We start from the raw sequence: 25,889 nt of genomic DNA, 5'->3' as shown, positions 1-25,889 counted from the left end.
ATACCAGTGTAAATTTTCATGAGCTTGGCTTTTCATTATTTTTTTTTTTATGTGTTCTATATTTAAAATTGAAGTTGCCTCCATCAGAATCGAGGTAAGTGTCACATTTTTTGTAGTACCAACCTAATCTTTTGGAACATTTTCTCTGGACAAATCATACAAAAGTATGGTTTGTTAATTTAAAAGGAAGTTTACACACACACACACACACACACACACACACACACACTTTATTTCCTTAGCTTTATGTTTATGTTGACTTTATTTCTATAGCTGGAATGAATGGCTAAAACTGCCTGTAAAATACCCAGACCTGCCCAGGAATGCCCAAGTGGCCCTCACTATATGGGATGTGTATGGACCAGGGAAGGCAGTGCCTGTGGGAGGAACAACGGTTTCGCTCTTTGGAAAATATGGGTAAGCATTCTTTTCTTCTGATCTTTTAGGAATGTTGGGAGAGCTTTTCTTTTTGGGAGAGCTTTAATAGTTTATACCCACTCTGGTGCTCTGTGTCCTATGAAGCAAAAACATATTTGGTATACATGATTCCTTTATTCTTGAGACTGAATTTGACACAAATTTCCTATGGGATATGCAGGTAGATTAATTAAGAAACACAACTTCAGTTACTATACAATTAGTGATTGGTAATATGATTTCTATTTGAAAATAGTCATTAGAAATTCGAATCTTGCTAGAAAAAGAGGCTCTTTGGTGTATACTGTAATTGCATTGTTAAAGCATTTTTTTTTGCTTTCTCAAAGTAGTGACAGGGCAATAAGCAGAGTTAAAAAGCATTGCTAATAATGACAGTGATTATATCACTGTGACTATATCATTGAAAAGGTGTCAACTCAGTTTTTAAACATTTACAGATAATAGAAGTTTGTTGTAAAACAATAACAACAACAACAACAACAACAAAAGCATAATCCTGAAAGGTATTTTTTCTCCTTTTTTCTCCTGGAACAGAAGGATCACTATCTTTAGAGAATTGGTGATATTCTATTATTCTTTTCTGTGTTTATTAATTGGGGTTTTCCTCTAAAGAACGTGGTCTTTCATCAGGTATTGAGTTATCTCGGTACACTGTTTATATAGGAAAGGCGGATGAATGTTCACTTTTTTCTCCTTTACCAATTTTAAGAATGAGTTGGTGTTCTGATAACTTGTCTATTTGATGATGGAGTTTTTTTTTTTTTCCTTTTTGTTTTTAAGTTTTGTCATTAACTTTTAGTCTTAAACATTTTTGAAATGTTTTAATTAATTTCTGCCTTTAGTCTTCACAGTGTTCAAACACTCCCATTTTTGGTCAGTAATAGTTCCTTCAAGCTTATTCCCTCCCTGGTTCTGTGACAGTACTCCAGTAGTCATTCGTACCTTCTTTGCTGTCTGGTTGACACACTATTTCAGGCTAATTGGGCAGTTTCTCATCCCTGAACTGGAATCTCTGAAACCCTACTTCTTTTCAGTGCAAAATAGGTAGAGAACTTAACCTAGGTATTATCAGACTTATTAATTTGTGTTGATTTTAAAGTCAGATAATGTTATTGCCTGAATTAACTTGCACATCATTAAATTTAAATGAAAATGGTCATATTTTGATATGTTCATTTACTGTTTGTGTATGTTTCTGTGAATTGCTTTTTGATGTCCACCTATTTTTTCAAAAAGTGAAATATAATTCACATGCCATAAAATTCTGCTTTCTTTTTGAGTTGTCAGTTTTCTTACTAATGTATAGGTGTTATTTGTAGATTAATGAAATTAGCCATTTGCATGTTACATGTTACAAATACTGTGTTTCCTGTTCGACTTTTTTTGAATTAGTATATATTTATTTATTTGCTTGCTGTTCATGGACCTTAAATTATCATGTTGATCAGCTTTTATTTTTATGGGCTGTGAATTGTTTTAGAAAGTCCTTTTCTAATTTTAAAAGAGATTTCCTCTTATGATTTTTATTCTTATTTAAGTCTTTGATTCATCTAAAATCACTTTCTGAAAGGGGTGATGTATTGAGAATCAACTTAAAAAAAACCAGAAGACTGACAAATGGCTACTTATTTGTCTTAACACTATTTATTAAATTGGCCTTTGTTTCCAAATGTTTTGAAATGATACCCTTATATATTCAGTTCATCACATATTGAAGTCTAAGAGAAACAGTGTAGTATATCATACGGTGGTGGTTAGGGATGCAGCATGGAGAACCAGATTATCTGGGTTCAAATCCTGGCTCATTTGTTTATTATCTTTGTACCCTTGGGCAAGTTATTTAATATCCTGCTGCCTCAGTTTCCTCATCTCTAAAATGATATAACAATATTTATCTTATAGAGTAGTTTATGATGATAAATTACTGAAGACACATAATTAACTTAATAAGTGTTCAGTAAATATTAGCTTCAACATTATTTCTGAACTATTCTGTTAGTCTTGAATACTATTATAAAATGTTTTAATATTAGATGGGGAGCATTTTCCTTATTTGCCTTTTTATAATTTCTCTGGATATTCTGTTTGTTAGATAAAATTTTTATTATTTCTTCAAATAAAAAAAGCTCACTGTTATTTTGTTAGGAAATTGTATTGAATTAGATATGTTAATTAAAGGAGAAAATTGACACCTTTGTAATATTGAATTTTGCTATCCAGGGATAGGGTGTGTTAGAAAGCCTTCAACTCACGAACAAAATCTAGATGTAATTTCATTTAGAATACTTTCGTTGCTTAATAATGTGAAGGTATTTTTGTTTGATGTAATTATTAAAGAGATATTTATTACTGAAATTCATGAAAGAACAAATTTAGACATAGTCTGACACATTACATATAATTTGGTTAAAATAGCATGTTACATTAGAATGGACATGTCACTAAGTCAGTATTGTTCCTTTTCCAGAGTGTCTGTTCCTTTTTGCTGTTCTCTACTAGGGTGGGGTTTGCCACACAGTAAAAAAGTGCACAACAGTTTATTACTCTTGCTGTGTAGTTAGTGGTTAAATGTTCTTGAGAAACAACAGATACACCTCTTGGTTTTTCCTCTTGACCTCTTTATAAGTGGTTTCCCTTTTGGAAAATCAGCTGGAGGTTTTGTCATAAAAGCACACCTCTGCATTTAGATGACCTTAGGATATAGTTTCAGGGGACAATTAGACTAGACAGTAAGTATGAGACAACTGAAATTTCCACAGAAGTGCAGTAAAATGAACTGCCTAAAGCCAAACAAACTCTTTCTTTCTCAAATTAACATTTGTGACCCAGTTTTACTTGACTTTTGGCAAGTTTTTGAAAAGTACATGAAGTCAGTAGTAATCAACCTATGAATAAGAAGCATCTGGTAAGCTCACTAGACAGTCATCTTCCTGTGTTCTCACTAATTTAGTGAGGGTGTCATGGGGCCCAAGATTCGGCATTTTTAGTAAGCAGGATCCCGAGTGATGCTGTGGCCTACGGATCAACATTTTGGGAAACGCTGCATTAACCTTTTTATAATAGTCGACTGGTAGAACTTACGCCAGCAGTTGTTTTCAAAGTTTCTTTCATCCTGTTGCCCGCTTGATTTGTATTTCTGTATGAACCCCAGTAAAGGAAGCATTCCTTTACCTCTCATCCAAACCATGATGGAAATGTGCCTGAAATATGAGTCAGTAGTATTTGTTGTACTTTAAGAAGTAATTAAACCCCAAATATTTCCATGAAGGTAGTGGTAGCAATAGGTGGGAGTTCAACTTCAATTCGTTTTCCTGATATTAAGTAAATTAAGACTTCGAATCTTGGAGAGTCCTCTGTTTTTTCATAACTCTTAACTGGACATTAGGTCATGCTGCCCATCCATGTCCTGAACACATGAGGTGTCAGGTGAAAATAAAACGTGTTGGAGATTGGTACTGACTCTGTGCAACTCCCTCACTTAGAGCAGGGTTTCTCAAATAGGACTGGTTGACTTATTACTTTCCGAATTCCTGCCTTATCTCTGTACTGAGTATCTCTGTACTTGATTATCTGAATTGGCTCACTTTTAAAACAAAAACAAAACACATAGCTCCTATGTGGTTGTATGTCAGTTAGCCAAATGATAACATCAGATTTCAATATAGGTTTCTCTGATACTTTGAACAGTGGGGAAGGAATGAAGAAAAGGTGGATCATCTCCTCCTGTTCCCTCTAGGTTGACATTTATCCTGACCTTCACCTCAGAAAAAGGAAGCATAAGAAACTTTATGAAATTGAAATAAGTCCTTTTTCTCTGTGTGTCTTGGGGCCTTTCCTTGAGATGAACTGGGTTGTGCTGCATGTAAGCCCAGGCATCTCCTGGCACGGTACTAGACTGTGTGCAGCTTTGTGTGTGACTGCTCAGGATGTTCAGGTGTTGTGGCAGGGTACACACCTCCGCTAGTACTGCGGGGTCACAGCTGCTTCTCTGCATGCTGCTGCTGACATTTCGGCAGAGAGAGTGGCATCCATCTTTTGGGTGGCCTCAGCAGGAAGCTGCTGCAGTTGTTTTTTTTTTTTTTTTTTTTTCCTTCCTACTGTTAAAAATCATGTCACGTGCCACCACGGTTTTTGTGATTTAAGGAAACTGCTTTAGACTGTAGTTTCTTCAGATGTTTCTTGAACCATTACATAACCCCAGTTGCTCCTCACCTTTTCCCCTAAGTAGGGCTGGTATGGACTTAGTTTTTAAGAAGTGGTCTTCAAAGCATGAGATAGTTGTCTTATAATATTGGGAACCTTGTGACTGTCAACTCTTGGTATTTGCTAATGTCTGTTTTGTTTACTTGAGTCTGTGTGAAGCAGTGCTTCTTGGAGAATAGTATAATTAATAATTGAAAGACTCATCTCTTAAGATACAGCCAGAATGACTAATTGTCCTCATTTTGAAAGTTTAGCTGGTGAGATTTCTAAGTAGCTAAAAAACGGATTGATCATTAGATTGAATTGGCAGAGAACCATAAGCAGGCTGCAGATTTCTCATGCAGATGTTTTTCCACATGTGAATTTGAAAGTCAGGGCAGTGGCTGCGATAGTGGCTTGGCACTGGGAGCTGGAACGTCAGCAGCAGCTGTTGCTGGGGCCTCTGCTGGAGTCCGAAGGAGATCCTGCTATGCTGTGTCTTTTGTCTTGCCTGTTTGGCTTAATTTCCCAAGTGGACATGATGCTCTGAGCATCTTTTGGCTTGCCACCTGGAGGCTGTGTAACTCTCTGCAAAGGTTCCATTAGTGTCAAAAGAAAGTAATATGTTCACTTGATCATTTGAGTCACTTGGCATCACCCCTTCCCTCCACGTCCCGTATCCTTAAATCTTCTCTCCAGATTCATCCCAAGGCACCTAAATCATTTAGTAAACTGACTTCCTGCCAAATGTACTTATTTTTGATTTAGTTACATTCAGCCAGTCACAGTATTCACTGGGGGATACAGAGGTAGAGAGAAGGAAGGCAGGCCTTCTGCTGTTTCTCAAGGTACATGTAAGGATATTCATTTAAAGTGGCATTATTGCTTCACTGTACCCAGTTTCTTAGAGACTAAGCAGGTCTGCTTGATATTGAATCTATACCTGATTTGAAAGAAAGTGAACTTTATAAAAGACTGGCATATGTGCTTTTTTTGTGATATAACTTTTTGATCTTTAATATGGTAGATAAATCTTGAGAATTTTTATTCTTTACAACTAATCAGTGCATTTTTGGGGGGTCTCTAAGGTAAGCTTTTGCATGGCTGCTGGGTGCCACCTGTTTATTGCCAGCCTTAAAGACCTTGTAACAAGTATGGTTATACCTTAGTCTTACTGTGCTCATGAGCTTGTAGCTATCGTTTATAATTCCGTTCTCATTGTTCATGGCATCATTGCTTATATACATTACAGAATCATGAAAATCCTCTTTATTATCTGGGAAAAATCTGTGAAGAAATTTTCCATTAGTCAGAACATGATAATAAATGGCTTAAAAATTTTATGTAAGCCTTTTATAGTTAAGTATAATGTTTTTAAAGATGGAAAAATGCTGTATCAATATATGTAATGTACTTTATTAAAATTTTTTTTAATGTTTATTAATTTTTGAGAGCCAGAGCATGAGTGGGGGAGGGGCAGAGAGAGAGGGAGACACAGAATCTGAAGCAGGCTCCAGGTTCTGAGCTGTCAGCACAGAGCCTGACTCGAGGCTTGAACTCATGAACCGTGAGATCATGACCTGAGCCAAAGTCCAACGCTTAACTGACTGAAGCCACCCAGGCACCCCATAATGTACTTTATTTTAAAAAAAATTATTAAATGTGAGAGTGTGCAAAATGCTTTGGACTTGCCTACTCACTTCCAGTCTTATTTTTTTCCATTGCAGTCATCAGCTTGCTCTTTGAGCTTTGGGAGGATGCTCTTTGATAGACTTTATATTGTTTGAAAGGTCTTGTTTAAAAAACAACAACAACAACACTTAAGAAAAAAGAGAACACACTAACAGAAGGACATCTCTAATCCTTCCCTGAAAAAACACTCAGACACTTAATAGTAGCATATTTAAAAAACAGTTGTCTAAATCTCCTTTATGACTTTGCTCAACCTTTACTCTAGATCTTCTTGGTAGCTTTTGAAGGAAATTTGGACATCAATAATCATATATATAGTTTTTCACTATAAAGCAGGATCTCACCATCCTCAGATTGAATTTTGGCTGTATGTTAAATCTCTTGATTCATAGACATGGGATTTTTTTTCTTATACGAATCTGCATTTGTATTCTGTTTTAGACCTATCTCTTGTGTAAAAGAAGATAGGAGAGAAATCATGATACCTAGTGAAAGGCTGATAATAGCTAACATTTATTGAATACTTCCTGTGTGGCAGGCACGGTTCTAAGTACTTCTTACTTCTACCGATCTATTTAATTTTTCTAACAACTCTGAGATACAGGTACTCTTTATAATCTTATTTTATAGATGAGAAAACTGAGACATAGAGGTTGGGTAATATACCCAAGGTCATGTAGGTAATAGTTGATGGCACTGCTGGGATTCAGATCCCAGCATTTTGACTTCACCTTCTACTGTGCTGAATTGTCACTTAAAGTAGAGAGTTATGTATTCATTTAAATTTGGTTTCAGTTATTATAAATGTGACATTCTTTTATTTGATAGGAATTTGGTCTCTATTATTTCTCAGATCTCCACTGAAATGATGAAATGTGAGTGTGGTCCATTATGGAACTTTCTATTTCTACTCTACTTGTAGGATTTCTGTAATAGTTCTGTGTGGAGGGGAAAAGAATGGCATGTAAAAAAACAGTGTTAACATGGATTTTAGTTGCTTAGGTAATTGCTTTACAACCCACTGGAGGTTTCAGGCTTGGCAAGACAGACATGCATTTTCCTCTGTGGAATTCTCTCTGTTTTAGGAACCTAAATGTCCTATAATGAACTGCATTAATTTACTTCTACCCTGAACACTATCTTTTCGCCTAGCATGTTTCGCCAAGGGATGCACGACTTGAAAGTCTGGCCTAATGTAGAAGCAGATGGATCAGAACCCACAAAAACTCCTGGCAGAACAAGCAGTACTCTCTCAGAAGATCAGATGAGCCGCCTTGCCAAGGTAAACAAGAAATTTGGATCAGTTGGAAAGTTCTGAATGTGTCTACTATAGTACAAATGACATTATGACTTGTCCGATTATTTTTTAATTTAAATTTAATTTTTTTAAGTTTATTTATTTTGAGAGAGAGAGAATGAGAGGGATGGAGGGAAAGTAGGGGAGGGGGAGAGAGAGAGGGAAAGAGGATCACAAGTAGGTTCTGTACTATCAGCGCAGAGCTGACACGGAGCTCAAACTCAGGAACCATGACCTGAGCTGAAATCAAGAATCTAAGGGGCGCCTGGGTGGTGCAGTCAGTTAAGTGTCCGACTTCAGCCAGGTCACGATCTCGCGGTCCGTGAGTTCGAGCCCCGCGTCAGGCTCTGGGCTGATGGCTCAGAGCCTGGAGCCTGTTTCCGATTCTGTGTCTCCCTCTCTCTCTGCCCCTCCCCCGTTCATGCTCTGTCTCTCTCTGTCCCAAAAATAAATAAAAAACGTTGAAAAAAAAAATTAAAAAAAAAAAAAAGAATCTGAGTCTTGATTAACTCACTGAGCCACCCAGGTGCCCCTATTTTAATTTTTAATAAGAATATTATTGAAATAATAATTCACATACCATAAAATTCACCCTTAGAGAATGTATAGTTGAGTTGCTTTTAGTAAATTCACTAAAAGTTGAATATGTAGTCACACTACTATTTAATTTTAGAACATTTTCATCAAATATGTCACCATGCACTGTACCTATTAGTGGTCAATCCCCATTCCCTCTGCTCTTTGGTTCCTGGCAACTACTGATCTACTTTTTATTTCTGTGGATTTTCCTATTCTGGACATTTCAAAAAATTGAATTATATAATACATAGCCCTTTGTGTTTGAATTCTGTCAGATTTGAAACTGTGGAGCTTTTGGTGATATTTTCAAGATAACCACTTTTTTTTGGTGATATAGTCTTAAAGATGCAGGTGTTACATGCTACAGATTCTTACATTGCTTGCTTGGAGGTAAAGATTCCTTGTATTACTAGCTGGTCTAAATGGCTCTCACACCTCCCCTGTCTCTTTTTTTTGTAAGCAGACTGAATTACTACCTTTTAATTTAAAAAATGCTTCATTTATTTATTTATTATTATTATTATTATTATTTTTAATTTACATCCAAATTAGTTAGCATATAGTGCAACAATGATTTCAGGAGTAGAGTCCTTAATGCCCCTTACCCATTTAGCCCATCCCCCACCTCCCACAACCCCTCCAGTAACCCTCTGTTTGTTCTCCATATTTAAGAATCTCTTATGTCTTGTCCCCTTCCCTGTTTTTATATTATTTATGCTTCCCTTCCCTTGTGTTCATCTGTTCTGTGTCTTAAAGTCCTCATATGAGTAAAGTCATATGATATTTGTCTTTCTCTAATTCGCTTAGCATAATACCCTGTAGTTCCATCCACGCAGTTGCAAATGGCAAGATTTCATTCTTTCTGATTGCCGAGTAATACTCCATTGTATATATATACCACATCTTCTTTATCCATTCATCCATCGATGGGCATTTGGGCTCTTTCCATACTTTGGCTATTGTTGATAGTGCTGCTAGAAACATTGGGGTGCACGTGCCCCTTTGAAACAGCATACCTGTATCCCTTGGATAAATACCTAATAGTGCAATTGCTGGGTCATAGGGTAGTTCTACTTTTAATTTTTTGAGGAACCTTCATACTGTTTTCCAGAGTGGCTGCACCAGTTTGCATTCCCACCAGCAATGCAAAAGAGATCCTCTTTCTCCACATCCTCGCCAGCATCTGTTGTTGCCTCAGTTGTTAATGTTAGCCATTCTGACAGGTGTGGGGTTTCTCATTGTGGTTTTGATTTGTATTTCCCTGATGATGAGAGTGATTTGATCATTTTTTCATGTGTCGGTTGGCCATCTGGATGTCTTCTTTGGAGAAGTGTCTATTCATGTCTTTTGCGTATTTCTTCACCGGATTATTTGTTTTTTGGGTGTTGAGTTTGATAAGTTCCTTATAGATTTTGGATACTAACCCTTTATCTGATATTTCATTTGCAAATATCTTCTCCCATTCCGTCAGTTGTCTTTCCATTTTGCTATTTGTTTCCTTCGCTGTACAGAAGCTTTTTATTTTGATGAGGTCCCAATAGTTCGTTTTTGCTTTTATTTCTCTTGCCTCTGGAGACGTGTTGAGTAAGAAGTTGCTGTGGCCAAGATCAAAGAGGTTTTTGCCTGCTTTCTCCTCGAGGATTTTGATGGCTTCCTGTTTAATTTAGGTCTTTCATACATTTTGAGTTTATTTTTGCGTATGGTGTAAGAAAGCGGTCCAGGTTCATTCTTCTGCATGTCACTGTCCAGTTTTCCCAGCACCACTGGCTGAAGAGAATATCTTTATTCCATTGGCTATTCTTTCCTGCTGTGTCAAAGATGAGTTGGCCATACGTCTGTCAGTCCTTTTCTGGGTTCTCTATTCTGTTTCATTGATCTGTCTGTTTTTGTGCCAAAAAATTGTTTTAATGTAGTGTTTTCATTTAGGAAAAAAGGTAGGTTCAATTCTGTGTTTAACTCACAACAATATATCTTATGTGATGAATGTTTGTTCACAAAGCGCTATGCTAGATACTGCTTAAAGATCCTTTTACAATTCTTTCATTAAGAGACTCTCTTTTAATTCTTACATGTAAATTTCCTTTGCAATCTTGTTCGTGTGGATAACTCTTTAGTGTCTGGAGAAAGTTTTCATGCCAAGCATTTTACAGCTTGTTGTCTCAACCTACATATGGAAGAAATATTAATTATCAAGAATAAGTACTTGCATTGGGTTTGCTTTGTTCTTCAACATAAAATTTTCATTGTCAAGTTCATTCTGTGATTTTTGTATTGCTCTTTTATGGAAAAGTGATGTATGTCATGGTTTCCTCATAAGCTTTTTAAGCAAATTACTGTTGTCAGCTTCCCTCCCCCCATAATTAGAATTTAATTTCTAATTCAGCCACTCATTCTGAGGTTTTGTTTGCATTTTTACATGGGATACAGAAAAGTTCTCAAGCTTTTCATATGTCAGCCTTCTTTTTAAGAGTTTATCTTGGTGATGGACTTTATGCTACACTTTGTGACTTTTATAAACCTGGAACAGTTATAGAAATTTTATCAGAATCAGCTCATTTATAGCATGTGGGTCACAGAAGGTTAAATCTCCAATGCAGGAGGAAGGTAGCATGTGTGGAAGAAGTAAAGCTCTTAAAATTTTTTTCTGTTTGTTTTTTGCGAACAGCAATGTGATGCATATTATGGATGAAATTCCAAATTTGAGGGGTAACAAGGAGAGTCAAGAAGTACATCCATTTTGGTTCTCTTTTAAATGAATTATTTATGTTTCTGTCCATATGTTCCTAATTTTTTTTCTCCAATTATTTTTGTTAGAAGATTCAGATATAATTTTTATAACAGGTGACTATGCCATTTTTCAAAAAGCAGTATATGTAGCATAGGAATTTGTTTGAACTGGACTTCTCTGGATTTGTAAGGTAGCACGATGTTAAGTATTTCTCATTTTTATATTTTGAATTTTATGGTAGGAAAAAAAAAAGTGACTTGATAGTGATCAGCTTTTTTTATGATTGAAACAATAACCGCTTAAAGAGTTTTATGGGTTCACATTTATTCTCTTGGTTCTTAGTGCACAGTTGCAACTCTGGAATCGACGACTAAGCATATGCAGAGCAAAATAAGATGTTGGGAAGAAGCTTTCTTAACATGTTTGGTAATTGATAGTAATCATTAACTGTCTAAATTCTTTATATTGAAGAATATGGCAAGTTTGGTCCTACTTTTTTAAGAGATACTAAAATTTTAATGTTGTCTGTATTTCCCAGAATGGTTAACAGTTTTCAAATAAATTTTTATCCATTAATTTCTAAATCTTTAAAATGGGTGTAAAAATTAATGAGAATAAGCATCTTACAGCCTTTCTGAGGCTATTTGTAAATGAGCTCTTTTCAAAGTTCTTTGCTCCTAACAGAATTGTACTTGTTATTTCTGAGTGGAATGGAAGCTTCAGAACTTGCTATGCTGTGACTTCTTGCTTTAGTGTTACCTCATGTTCCCCAGAGACGAAAGAAAAACTATTAAAACCAGTAATTACTTTTCTTACATGGAAAATACATCGTGTTTGTAGCATTGTTGAAAGAACTGTTCCCTCTTTGAAGGAAGCTCTTTCTTTTTCTTGGCACTTTGGGCTAATGTGTTTCATTCTTTCTGTATAGAAGTTCGTCATGCTGTTTGAGATTTCAAAACCTTTTCAAAGCCTGCTGCTGTGGAGGAAGAACATGTTTTAAAAAATGATGTCTTAGGTTTGATGAAATTGGAAGCTTGGGCACTTGGAAGCACTTTTCAGTGGGAAGAGCACTGTGGTATGAGTCAGAGACTTGGCCATCCCACTGACTCACAGAAAATTTGAGCCCGTAAAATCAGAAGTTTAGAATGGATGATTTCTATGTAGGTCCTGTGTAGCAGCTATTCATACTCTGTTATTTTAAGAATACCGAAATAGCAAATGATCAGGATTGTTTATCTAACTGGATTTTACAGTTATCACTTTAGTAGAGAATGAACATGTGATCATCTATTTGCAGTTGTGAATGAGCTGTGTTCATGTCATTCCTTCTGTGATCTGTATGCCAAAAGTATTATTCCGACCTGCCTAATAGGAATGATATGGCTGTGCTCTTAGATTTTATTTTTGTTGTTGTTGTTTGATTCGTACCTGTTTCTTTAGTTACACCTTTTTCAGGCTGGCTTCCTGAGTCTGTGTCTCTTGTCTCATACCAGAGACAGTATACTTTGTTATTTGTTATACCTGAACCTAAAATTATACTTCCGTATTTCTTTTGTTCTGAAAATTGTGCCACAGTAGCTCTTTTCCCCCTTATTCTCCTGCCCCTCTCATTTTTCTGGTTCCACATTAAAAAGTTTGTTCTTTTAGATTGGCATTCTCTTCCACAAAACACTTTGAAGTTGTCTTTGGTACAGTACATTTTTAAGAACTGGGAAAGAATGTGTATGATTGTGTTTCCATTTGTATACAGTAAGAACAGATTTTAGATATAATACTCAAATTTCTCGCACTACCATTTTAAGAAAATAAATAAGTATTCCAGTAGAAGAGACTTAAATGGTTAGAACTGAATGGTTTATTTCTTGTACTTTGATTTTCCAGCCAGTGAATTTACCATGATTGTTTCTAATTGTTGAGAAGGCAGTTGGACTCAGAATAGATAGGTGCACATAAATCTTAATAATAGCAAAGCATAGTTACCATGCATTGTACCCATGAGCCAAAATAAATAGCACAGAGACAATTTTCAAAATGCAGTGTAAGAAAGTCTATTCAGTTATAGAAGTGCTTCAGTCTTGGCTGCCTGGGGATAATGGGACAAGAGGACTGTGAAATGAAGATGAACTACTTAAATGACTTGTGAAAAGATGGTGTTCGATAATTATTAAGCAAAGAACCTCAAACTCCAGCTGGACTAAATATTTTTATTCTCACTTATTGCTTGCTTAACTATGAAGTTTGTATTATAACTGCAATATGGATAACTGAAGTTTAAAAGCCTGATTTTTAGGTTGAATATTTTTAAAAGTCAAACCCTTTCAGAGGGAGTTTAGTGGAATTAACGTCTCTAATGATTTTACATCATTTTGTGAACATGCCTAGTTTTCCTTTGAGGAAACGCTTGTGAGAAAAGGAAACAAATTGGAAGTCTTCAGTTTGGTTCTTATTTTTTAAAAGTTGGATTTCTTAGACTTAGCAGGGAATAGGGAGAAATGAATTCATTAAAATATACTCCTCTCCCATCCATTTCTTCCTAATTATCTTTTCTACCCCAGCTCTACATTTTCCTATTTAATATTTACAAGTATAGTATCTTTCTGTTTGAATTGATTTGTGAAAATAATCAAAGGCCAGACTTCTGGAGCATTTATTCTACTTTCATTGTCCATGACCCAGCCTTTTAATGATTGTGGGCCTTACTTGAGCAAATTTGCCCATTGTTCCCATCTGCTGCGTTTTTCAGCTTGTCATATTGTAAGAGTTTTATGACTAGGATGCATATCCACCTGGGGTTTTGGATGTGACTACCAAACTTCAGTGTTTGATTTATATTTGAATCCATGTCTTTAGACATGAAAGGTTAGTGCAAAAGCATGCCTCTCCACTGTCTCCTTTTCATTTTAGCAGCTCTGCTTGATGCCTTTGGAATGTGCTTTAGTTTCTGTCAATTTGATTAAGAGGAGGCAAAGAGAAAGTAACCCACTAGATGAAAAATGCTTTGTGGTCTGTGTGACACAGATAGGTTGGGGAAAGTTGAGTGTATAGGTGAGCATTGTGACAGTGAAGTTGTGGTAAAGTGAGGTGATGTTTCAGGCTGACCCTAACATTGTCTGCATGGAGTCATTCTGGGTCCAGGGTCCAGACTTCAGGTCTATAGCAGTAGGATCTGGATATTTTTAGTTCATTCAGGAGCAGTTAGTATCTTGAGAATAGGCTCATGCCAATCAATTTAAAGAGTTATAATCTAGAGTTGTACTGTCTAAAATAATAGCCGTAATTCACAACTAGCAATTTAAGTTAATAAAAATTAAATAAGATTAAAAATTCAGTTGCTCTGTTACCATAATCACATATCTAAGTGTTCAATTGCCACATGTGGCCAGCAGCTATTGAACAGTGCAGATATGGAATATTTCCATTATTGCCAAATGGTCTGTTGGATAACACTGGTCTAGAGTGCCAATTTACTAATTTGTAATGGGCTGGTAACCATATTATTATCTCTCTGGTAACCATGTTACTTGTATCTGCTACCCAGGACACCATTTTTTTTCCTTTTTTTTTTTTTTTTAACGTTTATTTATTTTTGAGACAGAGAGAGACAGAGCATGAATGGGGGAGGGTCAGAGAGAGGGAGACACAGAATCCGAAACAGGCTCCAGGCTCTGAGCTGTCAGCACAGAGCCCGATGTGGGGCTTGAACTCACGGACCGCGAGATCATGACCTGAGCCGAAGTCGGACGCTTAACCGACCCAACCACCCAGGCGCCCCATGGACACCATTTTTTAAGGTACCTTGGAAATTAAATTAGTCTTCAGGAGATTGTTGATTTCTTAATGAGCCATAAAGGAGCTAAGCCTGAAGGAGCTAGAAAGTTCTGTAAGTCATTTCAGTTTGGGGAAATCTTAAAAGGACTTTCTCTCTTGACATTCACTTTTTAGTTGCAGCATTACTTGAATATGCTGTCTACACTGCGTCTTTTGAGTAAACGTTGACAAATTATCATGGTTACAAAATAATCTTTTAAAATTGAAACCAAGGTAACAGATTTTCTGCTGACATAATTTCGTGAAGTGGGATTGAGGCTGTTTATTTTAGATTATTGTATAGTACTCTTTGACCTGCTGAAACATTTGCCCTTGAAAGAAAATAGTTTACATTCAATGCATTACATTGCATGGGTACTAGTCTAGAGGCTTTAATTAGAGGAGCTCACTGAGATTTTTATTTCAAGTATATGGAAAAGTCCTCTTTTTTAAAAATGTTTTTATAAAACTAAATTTATTCAATGTAAGGGACTTTATTCTAAGATTGTGTTCTTTCTGTGCTGTTGAGTATTAAAATGACCCTCATTTGACAGTAGCATTTAAAAAATGACTATGCTTGGCAAAATAAGATTTGGGAACATCTATAACTGTAAAAAAATTCAGTTGACATGCTATATTATATTGGTTTCAGGTGTACAACATGGTGATTTGGCATTTATATACTTTGTGAAATGCTCACCACGATAAGTGTCGTTACCATCTGTCACTATATAGTTATTATAGCATTATCTGTCTCTATCTCCATCAGCATCACCTCCTGTACTGAAGGCACACTGCTGTATGTTGGAGACAAAAAAAAAGTTATTGGGTTGATGCTGTCATTATTCATAGTGCCATTATGAGTAATAATAACTAATAATGATAATCAGCTTGCATGTATAAAATGTTTAATGTCTATAAAGCCCTTTAGCATAGATTGAGAACTAAAATGGAGAAGTGGTAAAAATCATGGCTTTGGAGACTGTTTTTCATTCAGATTTCAGTTGTCTTTTGTTTAGTTGTGATCTTAGATTAACTACTTAACTTTATCTAAGCCATGAAATCCTCATCTGCACAATAGAAATAATACACCTACTTTCTTCAGTTATTGTGAAGACTAAATCTAAATGAGATAAAATAATTAAGGATTTTGCATATTGCCAGGCATCACTGAGCATTAATAAATATTAGCTCTTGTTATTACTTTATCTTATGTGCCTTCATTTGATTCTAATGAGTGTAATGATTAGACACTACATATTAGAAAATGTACCAGACATTGTTTTTAAACTAATGAAAAGATGGAGGCTTAGAGAAGTTAAGTGATTTGCTTTAAGGTGTCGTGTTAATAAGTTGAATCTGGACCTAAAATCAGGTCTTTAAATTCTTCATGTAAATGTGTTTCCAAAGGTAATTATCTTGCTTTCTTAAGATTTAAAACTTGTGAAGGATTTTTTTTTTTTGTATGGAGAATATGTTTTTCTTATCAGGAAGATTAGAATTGAAAATAGAAGAGACAGAGGGAGTAAGAAACTGTATATATTTGGAGGTACTCACTCAGGTATGGCATAAAGAAAGATGGTGCCCAGGAACTTAGTAAACAGTGACTTGCCTGTGGTCAGTACCTATGACAAATGTGTGCCATGAAGGAACTAGTTATAAATGAGACTTGTGACTTCAGTTGTTACCAATGCATAAGTTAAAGGTAGTAAGTAACAGTCACTCTTAAGATTTCTTTCACCCATAGACCTCAAACAGCTAAGGCTTAAGAGGAAAGGAAACACGATAGTGAAGAGGATAAGTGTTGTTCAAAGAAACAATATGGTAGGAACTTCAGGGTGCAGATGCACGTGAGAATCCTTTGCTAAAGATAAAAGAAGGAAACAGATACTGATAAACTTGTGAAAACATTTCAGAGCTGTGGAGAGGAAGGTGCTGTTAGTTTCTTTGTGTGATCACAAAAAATGATACAGCTAGAAAGTTATTAGTGGTAATGAAGTCTCATTTGTGCAGCCCAGGCTTTTGTCAAAGTATTGCTTGATCACTGGGTAATTTTTTAGAAGACTAAGGAAAAAAGTTGTGGCTTCTCTAGCATTAAGTTATTATCAATATGAAGGAACCAGTTGGTGAAAGGGGAATAATAGGAAGTTTGGAAGAAACTAAGGATGTCTCATTATACCTTGAGATTGCAGTTATAGCCAAGGAATGGGATATTGGATCAAGAGTCGGATTAAGAAAACAATTTCAACTAGAATGGAGAAGGGCAAGACATTCTGGCAATTTGAGAATCTAAAAAGGAAGACAGCCCCAGAGAATCAGTGATTCTCAAGAGGTGATTTGGGCTGGGCATAAGAAGGATTTATGACAGGAATTGTTTTGAAGAAAAAGTCCTTAAAGATAATGATATTTATATTTAAAATATATTTTAATAAATATATAAATAAAAATATATTTAAATAAATATATATTTAAAATATATTTAAAATATAAATATTGTTTTGTTTTGAAGGCACTTAAAGCACTTTTGAAGTAGGTCTATGTGAGACAACCTAATTGAATTAGTGGAGTTTTATCTTCTTCATCAAAATGTTCTTTAGCCTAAGGGAGTTAACCAAGTAAGTTAAGTGGTAATTGAACCCTAAGAGTGGTGAGAAGAGGTAGTAGAAGGCACTTACAGACTGTAGATTAATTCAGTTTTCCCAGCCCTGCCAGGTTAAATGCCTGGGTTTTAAAATTACGTATGTGTACAGTTATGTTTTTAATTTTTATTTTAAAACAATTCAAATAAAAATAATACTGTAATGGACATCCATGTATTCATTGTTAAGATTGAACATTCAACATTTGCCTTGTATCACAGTGTTTTAAAAAAGGATGAAAAAAACCACAGATACTTGTTAAAACTTCCCTCGTTTTTTTTTGTTTGTAATTTGCTTTTTTAAGCTTAATGCTGTTTTTGAAATTTATCCATGTCAATATACGTAGCTTGAGTTCTTTCATTTAAACTCCTGTGTAGTATTCCATTGGATGAATAAATCAGTTTATTTGTTCTCCCAACAATTTCAGCTTTTTGTATTATTAATAGGGCTAAAGTGAATGTCACTTATTGCCCACAAGTGATTTCTTTACTATAGAAATCTAGGAGTGAAGTTGTTGGATTTCAAAGATTAACATCCATACATTTTCTGTTCCATTTATTTCTAAATTTCAGGTAGTTTTTGTTGCTATTGTATATATTTTCTAAGGAGTGTATTTTTAGATTGGTAAAAAGGAATTTGGAATAACATTGATTCCTGTTTATTGACCTTATGTTCAGCAACAATTCTGAACTCATTGTTTCTAATAGTTTGTCTGATAGTTCTTTTGAGTTTTCTATGTGATAATCATCTTAAAAAGTTTTAATTTCTTTCATTTATGTTTTTCTTGTATGACTGGTACATGAAGCTCTGGTGTAGTGCCTACCAGAAACAGTAGTAGAGGCATCCTTGTGTTCCTCCCGACTTTAGTGAAAATGCTTCTTACATTTAACCATTTGATAAGACGTTGGTTACCACTTCTTCGTATATTTTTTAAAAATCAGGTTAAGAAGGTCCTCTTTTACATTACCAAAGCTCTATGCGATGCATGAGTGTTGAAACTTACCAAAAAATTTTGGGGATCCTTTTACCAAATGTTTTTTTCAAAGCAGTTAGTGTAGAAGGCCTGCTATTTTTATGAGGTCCTGCCTACAATGTTGGCCCTTGGCTGATGTTTGAGAACTTGGCTTCTGAAACATTACCTAGCTGGTATAGATGTATAACTGTGCCTAGGCTGTCTGTACATTGTGATTGATGGTGAACACCTGCTTTCTTCCTAGGAGTCTAGAACTTTGGTAGGTGATAGCAGAGAATGCCTGTGTGACTAGCCCTCTATAAAAACTTCTAATCTCAGTCTCAGTGGGCTTTCTTAGGCTGCATTTTCCTTGCTAGAGAAAGAAGCATACCCAAGTATGTTTCTTTTTGGGCAGGGGAAGGAAGGTATAGGAAGCCTGTGTATGGACTTTTCCAGACTCTGACTTTTCTGTTTCCCTTACTGAACCATCTAGCTGTATATTCTTACTGTGTTGCTATAATAAATCTTAGCTGTGATTACAACTGCCTCTGAGTCCTGTGAATTTGTCTACTTGATTTTGGGGACCCTTGATAACACTCAGTAATGTAATGGATTACACTAATAGGTATTCCGTGTTAAACTGTTCTTGCATTCTTAGAATAGATCCTGTTTCATCATGATACGGTTTTTTTAAATTCCTTGACACATTTTGCTAATTTTATGCTGAAGTTTTGCGTCTATATTTATAAGTAAGAATTGCCTATAACTTTCCTTTCTTTGACTTTATTGCTCTAATTTTACTATCATGGTCATACTGATCTTAGCACGTTTTGTGGATCCAGATTATGAAACCACTTGAGTTTGAAAAAGGGGAATAAAGGGGGAAGAATCACTCTACCTAATATTAAGGCATACGTATGTTTGTGATAAATAATGTATTATTCTTTTTTTGTGTGATTTCTTGATTTATGTTTAATGTTTTTGTATTGTTATATTTTGAAATAGTTGTTTTATTTTCAATAACATACTACCTAAATTTCAGACAGATGTATTCCAGTTTGCTATGATTATTGATTTTAGCTTTCATTGGATTGTAATTGTAGATTGGAAACTCATCTCTTACGAGACTTACCTTTCTAAGTTGTTATACCTATTTTACTGTTACTTCATATGTTTTAGCTGTTTGTTGTGGGAGGATTTTCAGTTTTTCTTAGTCTTCACATTATTGAAATTGGAACTCAAACCCAATGTTACTTGCTTATCTGCTGTTACCGTTAGATGAATGTAGAGAACAGAAGAGCTATTTTGGAAAACTGAGATTGGGAAATGTTTGGGGTTTTAGAAATATGATTTAAGAAAGGAGTTTGTGATAGGCTGGACATCATTTCTTGTTACAGATTTGAGGACAGATTATCAAATTGATGATTTAAATGTGTACTTGCATAATGGTATTCTCTGGTTAGATTTTAGAGACATGAGAAACATGGAATTATCCATGGAGATGGTTTGAAAAATGAAGGCATTGCCTTTTATTTTATGCTTTTAAAATTAATAGAACTATCAAAACTGATGGAAGATTTAAATAGTAATGAGATACATTATAACTAGGTAGGAAGACTGGCAGTCAAAACCCCTGATTTATAGCTCTCACAGTTCATTGCATAACCAGCTATTTCTGCATTTGTAGATGTTTTCATTGATAAAAAGTGGTCAGTTGGACTCTATTCTCTCTGTTTTTATAGAAATCATAAAAATGCCTTTATTATTGTGATTGTTATCATCATCATCACAATGAAAAACAAACAATTGAAACTTGACCACATAGTAATGAATACAGTAGAAGTATTGTCATGCTCTCAAAGAAAATGAGAACCCCATTTATGTATTTTGTCTATAATAATGTACTTTAGGGGCACCTGGGTGGCTCAGTCGGTTAAGCATCTGACTTTGGCTCAGGTCATGATCCCAGGGTTTGCAGTTCCAGTCCCGCTTCTGGCTCTGTGCTGACAGCTCAGAGCCAGGGGCTTGCTTCAGATTCTGTGGGGGAGGGGCAGGGAAATCTCTGTCTCTGTCTCTTTCAAAAATAAATAAACATTAAAAAAATTATAATAATGTACTTTAGTGACAAGAAACCAGCAAAGCCAAAAAACTCCTATTTTTAAATGTTTACGTTTTGGGGGAAGGAAAACAGTGGTCAGAAGTGTTAATGGAAAAATTTCTTACTTTAAAAATGAAAAAACAGAATCCTGCTATAAAATTTCAGTTAGGCAGAAGCATCTCACTTTGGCCTATTTCCTTCCTTAGATCTTTTGTAAATGACAGTAATAAACAACAGAATTATGATGACAGCTGCTGAAATTACTCAAGGCTATGAAACATTTTCAGTGGCACCACTGACATCATCAAAAATACCTCTTAAGCACAGGTTTTTATATAAATAATACGTGTAACTTTTATAAACATACCTTATATGATTTGATTCTGTGTTGCTGTTCTTTTTTGTCATAAAAGGAAGATTTGGGAATCTCTTCTAAATTTGGTAGATGGTATATATGGTAGAATCTAATGCTATATGGTAGACTCTTCTTTATCAATCACTTTGGTTTGCTTACTGTTGTCTGAGACTGTCAAAGCTTTTAGATTTGTCTTGAAAGCAAGGGTAGCAAGTAGACTAAATTAGTTTTTGTCAGTGTAAGATTGAGCCCTAAAAGAATATTGATTGATGTTCTATAAATCTGTTGTTTGTCTTGACAGCGATAGTTTCTGCCAGAAAAATAGGAAGTAACATGCTTTTAAGAGTAGATTAATCTCTGAGAAATTTAACCAAATGAAACTTTTATGATGCAAAAGCTACTCTTCCTAAATAAGATTTACATGTAAAATTTCAAAGTAAAAATTGAAGATTTGTAGCTAAGATACTGTTAATCAGGAAGATAGAAGAAACTTCTGCTTCCTAAGAAAAAATACATAACTGTGTGTGCTGAGTCTCTAACACACATACACAGCTGCTTTTTTAATCTCAGTAGTTCACATGAATTCATATATACAACTGTATTTGGTCTTGAATTATAAATTACTATGGTTTGTACTTGATTTGATACAGGTAGGACGCATCATCTTATGTTTATGGAAGAATTGTACGTTTTAACAATAGAAATTTATGAGCCATGGTGCATCATGTGAATGCATTAGCTGGCCTATAATGGTATTCTGTTCAATGAATATTTATTAATTTAGCTCAGTTCCAATCTAGGCTCAGGGAATTGTTAGAGTTGAAAGAGTTATATTTTGGCCTTTACGTTGAGGGAATTTAGAGGAAGAAGATACAAGATAGTTGAATTAAACACCATTTATATAATCATGCAGGAGAAAAATAGTCTTGTGTCTGGTAGTAGCAAGCACTTTTATTGGTCAATATTCTCATAACTGTTTCAAGACAGAAATTTTGATCTTTTCACATAGGTTCTGTGAATCTGAAAGTTTTCTGTGTAGTGACGGAGCAGAGTAGGTTTTTTCATTTGTTCAATATTCCAGTGGCAGGGGAAAAAACACAACTTCACCATTTTTTCCCCCTTATATCCCCTAGAGATCATATGTGTATCTGGCCCAGGCATCATCTATCATATACCTCCTGTTTTTTGGGGGGTGGGAAATTCATTTATTTCTAAGAGTCCTTGTAAAGTTTCTTGACATGAGTAAGGTTTGATACATAAAACCTATAAATTTCTCTATATAGGGGTTTTTAGTAAACTACATATTGAAAAATAGTAGTTTTTAATTTACACAGTTCTTTACTTGGACCTAGTTGAAAGGCTTTTGGAAGAAATAATTTGAGAGAGAACAATTATGTTAATGCTTGGTTTCTATTTTAGGTGATCAAATTAAATTATTCTGCTAGGTCTTTAAAAAAATTTTTTTTAATATTTATTTTTTGAGAGAGAGAGAGATACAGAGCACAAGCAGGGGAGGGGCAGAGAGAGAGGGAGACACAGAATCTGAAGCAGGCTCCAGGCTCTGAGCTGTCAGCACAGAGTCTGATGCAGGGCTCGAACTCACGAACCGTGAGATCATGACCTGAGCTGAAGTCAGATGCTTACCAACTGAGCCACCCAGGCACCCCTGTGATTTTTATTAAATTGGGATCATATTGTCTGTGTGTTTAATTGAGTCCCATTCTTGCACTTAATGTGTGTTTTAAAAATTGTTCCAGGTCATTTAAGAGACTTCTACCACATGATTTTTTTTTTTTTTTTAAGTTTATTTATTTTGAGAAGGAGAGCCTGAGCAGGGGAGGGGCAGAGAGAGAGGGAGAGAGAGAATACCAAGCAGGCTCCACACTGTCAGCACAGAGTCCAGTATGGGGCTTGAATTCAACGAACTGTGAGATCATTACCTGTGCTGACAATTAAGAGTCAGAGGTTCAATCGACCTAGCCACCCAGGTGCCCTTCTACAACATGATTTAAAAAAAAAATTTTTTTTTAAGTTATATATTTATTTTGAGAGAGAGAGAGAGAGAGAGAGAGTGCATGCAGGAGGGGCAGAGCGAGGGAGAGAGAGAGAATCCCAAGCAGGCTCCACACTGTCCATGCAAATCCTGATGTGGGGCCTGAATTCAAGAACCACAAGATCATTATCTGAGTGAAAACAAGAGTCGGATGCTTAACCGATTGGACTACTCAGGCACCCACCCCTCTAATGAATTTTGGGGTGATGGTGGGGTTCGTGGGGTCCAGAGCCAGTGACCAAGAAAATTCTTGAAGATGTCTTTGGTGAAAAAAGGTGATTTTATTAAACCATGGGGATAGCACCCATTGGCAGGAAGAGCTACACTGTAAGTGTGGCGGGGGGAGGGCGGGTTTGTGGGGGTGGTGGTGACCATTTTATGGTGTTGGGAGAGAGGGGGTTTCCAAAGAGACTTTGACATGCTAAAGACTTACTGGAGGCCTAACTGTGGTCAAGCTAAGGTTGTTTTTCCCTCTAGCAAAGCATTAACATTGAGACAGTAGGGAGTTCCTGGACTTTAGGCTATGATGGATGGGATTGCCTTTTTCTGGTAAACTGATGGAGACTCTTATGAGTTTAACCATTTGTTTTTTGTCCTTTCCCATTTTTGGGTAGCCATGAATGTCCAAGAAATATCATACTGTCCCACCTGGGAGGGAAGGTGCTGTTAGCCTGCACCTTGCCCTCAGCTTGCCCCATGCTCCCTCATCACCTCTACAACATGATTTTTAAAGACTACAGGAATTTGCATGCTGTGGATGGATATGCCATAATGAATTTCAGCAGTCCTCTATGGTTGAATATTCAAAATGTTTGTGAATCTGTGCTGTTGTAAAGCCATTATCCACTTTAAATTTTCTGTTGGCTTGAAAATAAAAAAGGAGGATTTTTCTGAGTCATATTTAGATTGCTAATTTGATTTGCTCATATACTATATTTCCATGTCATCAGACATAGTCATAAGGTATATGTGGGTGCTTAAAATCAGGATTAAAGTTTGGTGTACATCTTTGAATTCTTTTATTTTATCAGTTATATTCTGTCTTAGGTGTTCATCTTGTTTTCCAGCTACATACTAAACTCTTTATGCAATCATGTCATCTCTAATGTTGCAGGATTTTTTACCTCAGCACCTAGGTTGTATTGTCTCGCCACTTCAAAGAATGAAGAGATGGACACACACTAAAATTAGCTGCATGCAAAAGTTTATTAAAGTATGAGATCAGAAAGGAGGAATAGTATGAACCTCTCTTTACAGAGAGGGGGCATCTGAAAATGAATGCCTGAGACTATAGGCAAGGGACTTTGTATTTGTTCTAAATACTCGGAGCCCAGGAAGAGACCAGCTACAAGCACTCGGGAATCAGAAAAGACTGTTTATTTTGCACCTGTGCTGGCCAGTGGGGTCACTTCCAAGGGCTGAGCCTCCATTTTGGGTTTTACTAATCTTTTATACATATGTGCTTCCAGGTTGGGTGGGACTAGTATAGTCAAGCTTCTGGTTCCTGGCTGCTCGCTGATGCAAGAAAGAGGCAAGCAAGATTGCAGAAGCCAGAAACATGCAAGGGGAGTATCTGGCCTCAGACATCTTGCTGGCTCTTCTTACTTGCTTTTACCAGCTTTCCTTTTCATGTTTTATAAGGTTTTCGTTGGCCTCTTTCCTTTCCCCTTGTTCCTTCTCAGACTCTATCCTTATTGGCTTGGTAACTCTAAATGCCTAGTCATTCCTTTTTAATTGGGTTTTTGTTGTATGAGGGGTGGTCTGTGGCCATACTGTTCCTTGTGGGTCATTTATGGTCTACTTATTTTTAGTCAGGTCTTTTGTCATAGAGAAGCCTGAGGTGGGGAGGAAGAGGGGGGCAAAGGGGAGGGGTAAGTGGTGTCTGTCACATTCTCAGGAGGAACTTTATGTCTGAGGGATTTTGCTCTAGATCCAAAGCTCCCAGCATTGTTTTAAAACATGCGTTTCTGGGGCGCCTGGGTGGCGCAGTCGGTTAAGCGTCCGACTTCAGCCAGGTCACGATCTCGCGGTCCGTGAGTTCGAGCCCCGCGTCAGGCTCTGGGCTGATGGCTCGGAGCCTGGAGCCTGTTTCCGATTCTGTGTCTCCCTCTCTCTCTGCCCCTCCCCCGTTCATGCTCTGTCTCTCTCTGTCCCAAAAATAAAGAAACATTGAAAAAAAAAATTAAAAAAATAAATAAATAAATAAAACATGCGTTTTTCCCCCACCCAGGGACCTCAGGTCCTAACCTTTCGCTCTCTGCCTATTTTATCCTATCTTTGCCTATCATATTAATAAATAAAAGTAATCCCCTTTCATGGCACTTGTGAACTTAAGCCATGTATCTGATATTGTTTGATAAATACATGTTGATTGATGTCTTTTGTAAAGATAAAGTAGGTGTATGAATATGGAAGAAATTGGCCAAGGAATATTTGTAAAGCAGAAATCCTTTCTCTCCATTTTCCTTGTGAGTCTCTTCCTCCTCTTCCTCACAGATTCCTGGGCAGACTTGAAATAAACATTGCTTTTTAGTCCTTATTCTTTCCTTTCCCTCTTTAGGCTTTAAGTGTAGTATCTACTATAAGGAAAAATCTAGATATTGATGAACCTCAAAGCAGATTCCCAGTAAGCGTCTTATGTGTATATAGATCTTTCTACCCTCCACCTTAAAGATAACTTGATTTATTTAATTAAATGTTCACTGAGGACTACCTTCCTCCTGTTTCTTTAATGCCTGAGCATATCAAGCTTATTTTAATGCTAACAGCCATTTCCTCTGCCCTGGAGGTTTCATTTCTTTTTGTTTGGATGATTCCTTTATGTTTCAAGTGCTCTCTTAAATGTTAGGTGCTTGAGAAGCCTTCTTAAGACTACTTATTATTTTGTGTCACAGCACCCAGTTCAGTACTTTTACATCAGTGTGTCAATTTGTTGATACACATATAGACATTTAACATATGATTGACTCACCCCTTCCTACCCTTAAGTTCTATGAGGGCAGGAACTTGCTTCTGTTGTTCAATATTCTGTGCTTCCCTCCAGAGCAGAGGACCTAATGGAAGTTTGTA

The 25,889-nt window shown here is 36.1% G+C and overlaps 1 protein-coding gene across 1 annotated transcript in view; it reads left to right on the top strand.

Annotated features, from left to right (window-relative positions):
• Positions 1-25,889, top strand: part of PIK3C3 (phosphatidylinositol 3-kinase catalytic subunit type 3) — a 145,160-nt gene that overhangs the window by 8,034 nt on the left and 111,237 nt on the right. The window contains exons 3-4 of the mRNA XM_040478958.1: positions 274-417; positions 7,465-7,594. Of these exons, the coding sequence (XP_040334892.1) occupies positions 274-417; positions 7,465-7,594 (274 nt within the window). The remainder of the gene's footprint in view (positions 1-273; positions 418-7,464; positions 7,595-25,889) is intronic.

This window comes from Herpailurus yagouaroundi, unplaced genomic scaffold (assembly GCF_014898765.1).
Source record: "Herpailurus yagouaroundi ecotype Mexico unplaced genomic scaffold, PumYag 142, whole genome shotgun sequence".
NCBI lineage: Eukaryota > Metazoa > Chordata > Mammalia > Carnivora > Felidae > Herpailurus > Herpailurus yagouaroundi.
Note: the sequence above shows the minus strand (reverse complement) of the source record. Positions and strands in the feature narration are given on the sequence as shown.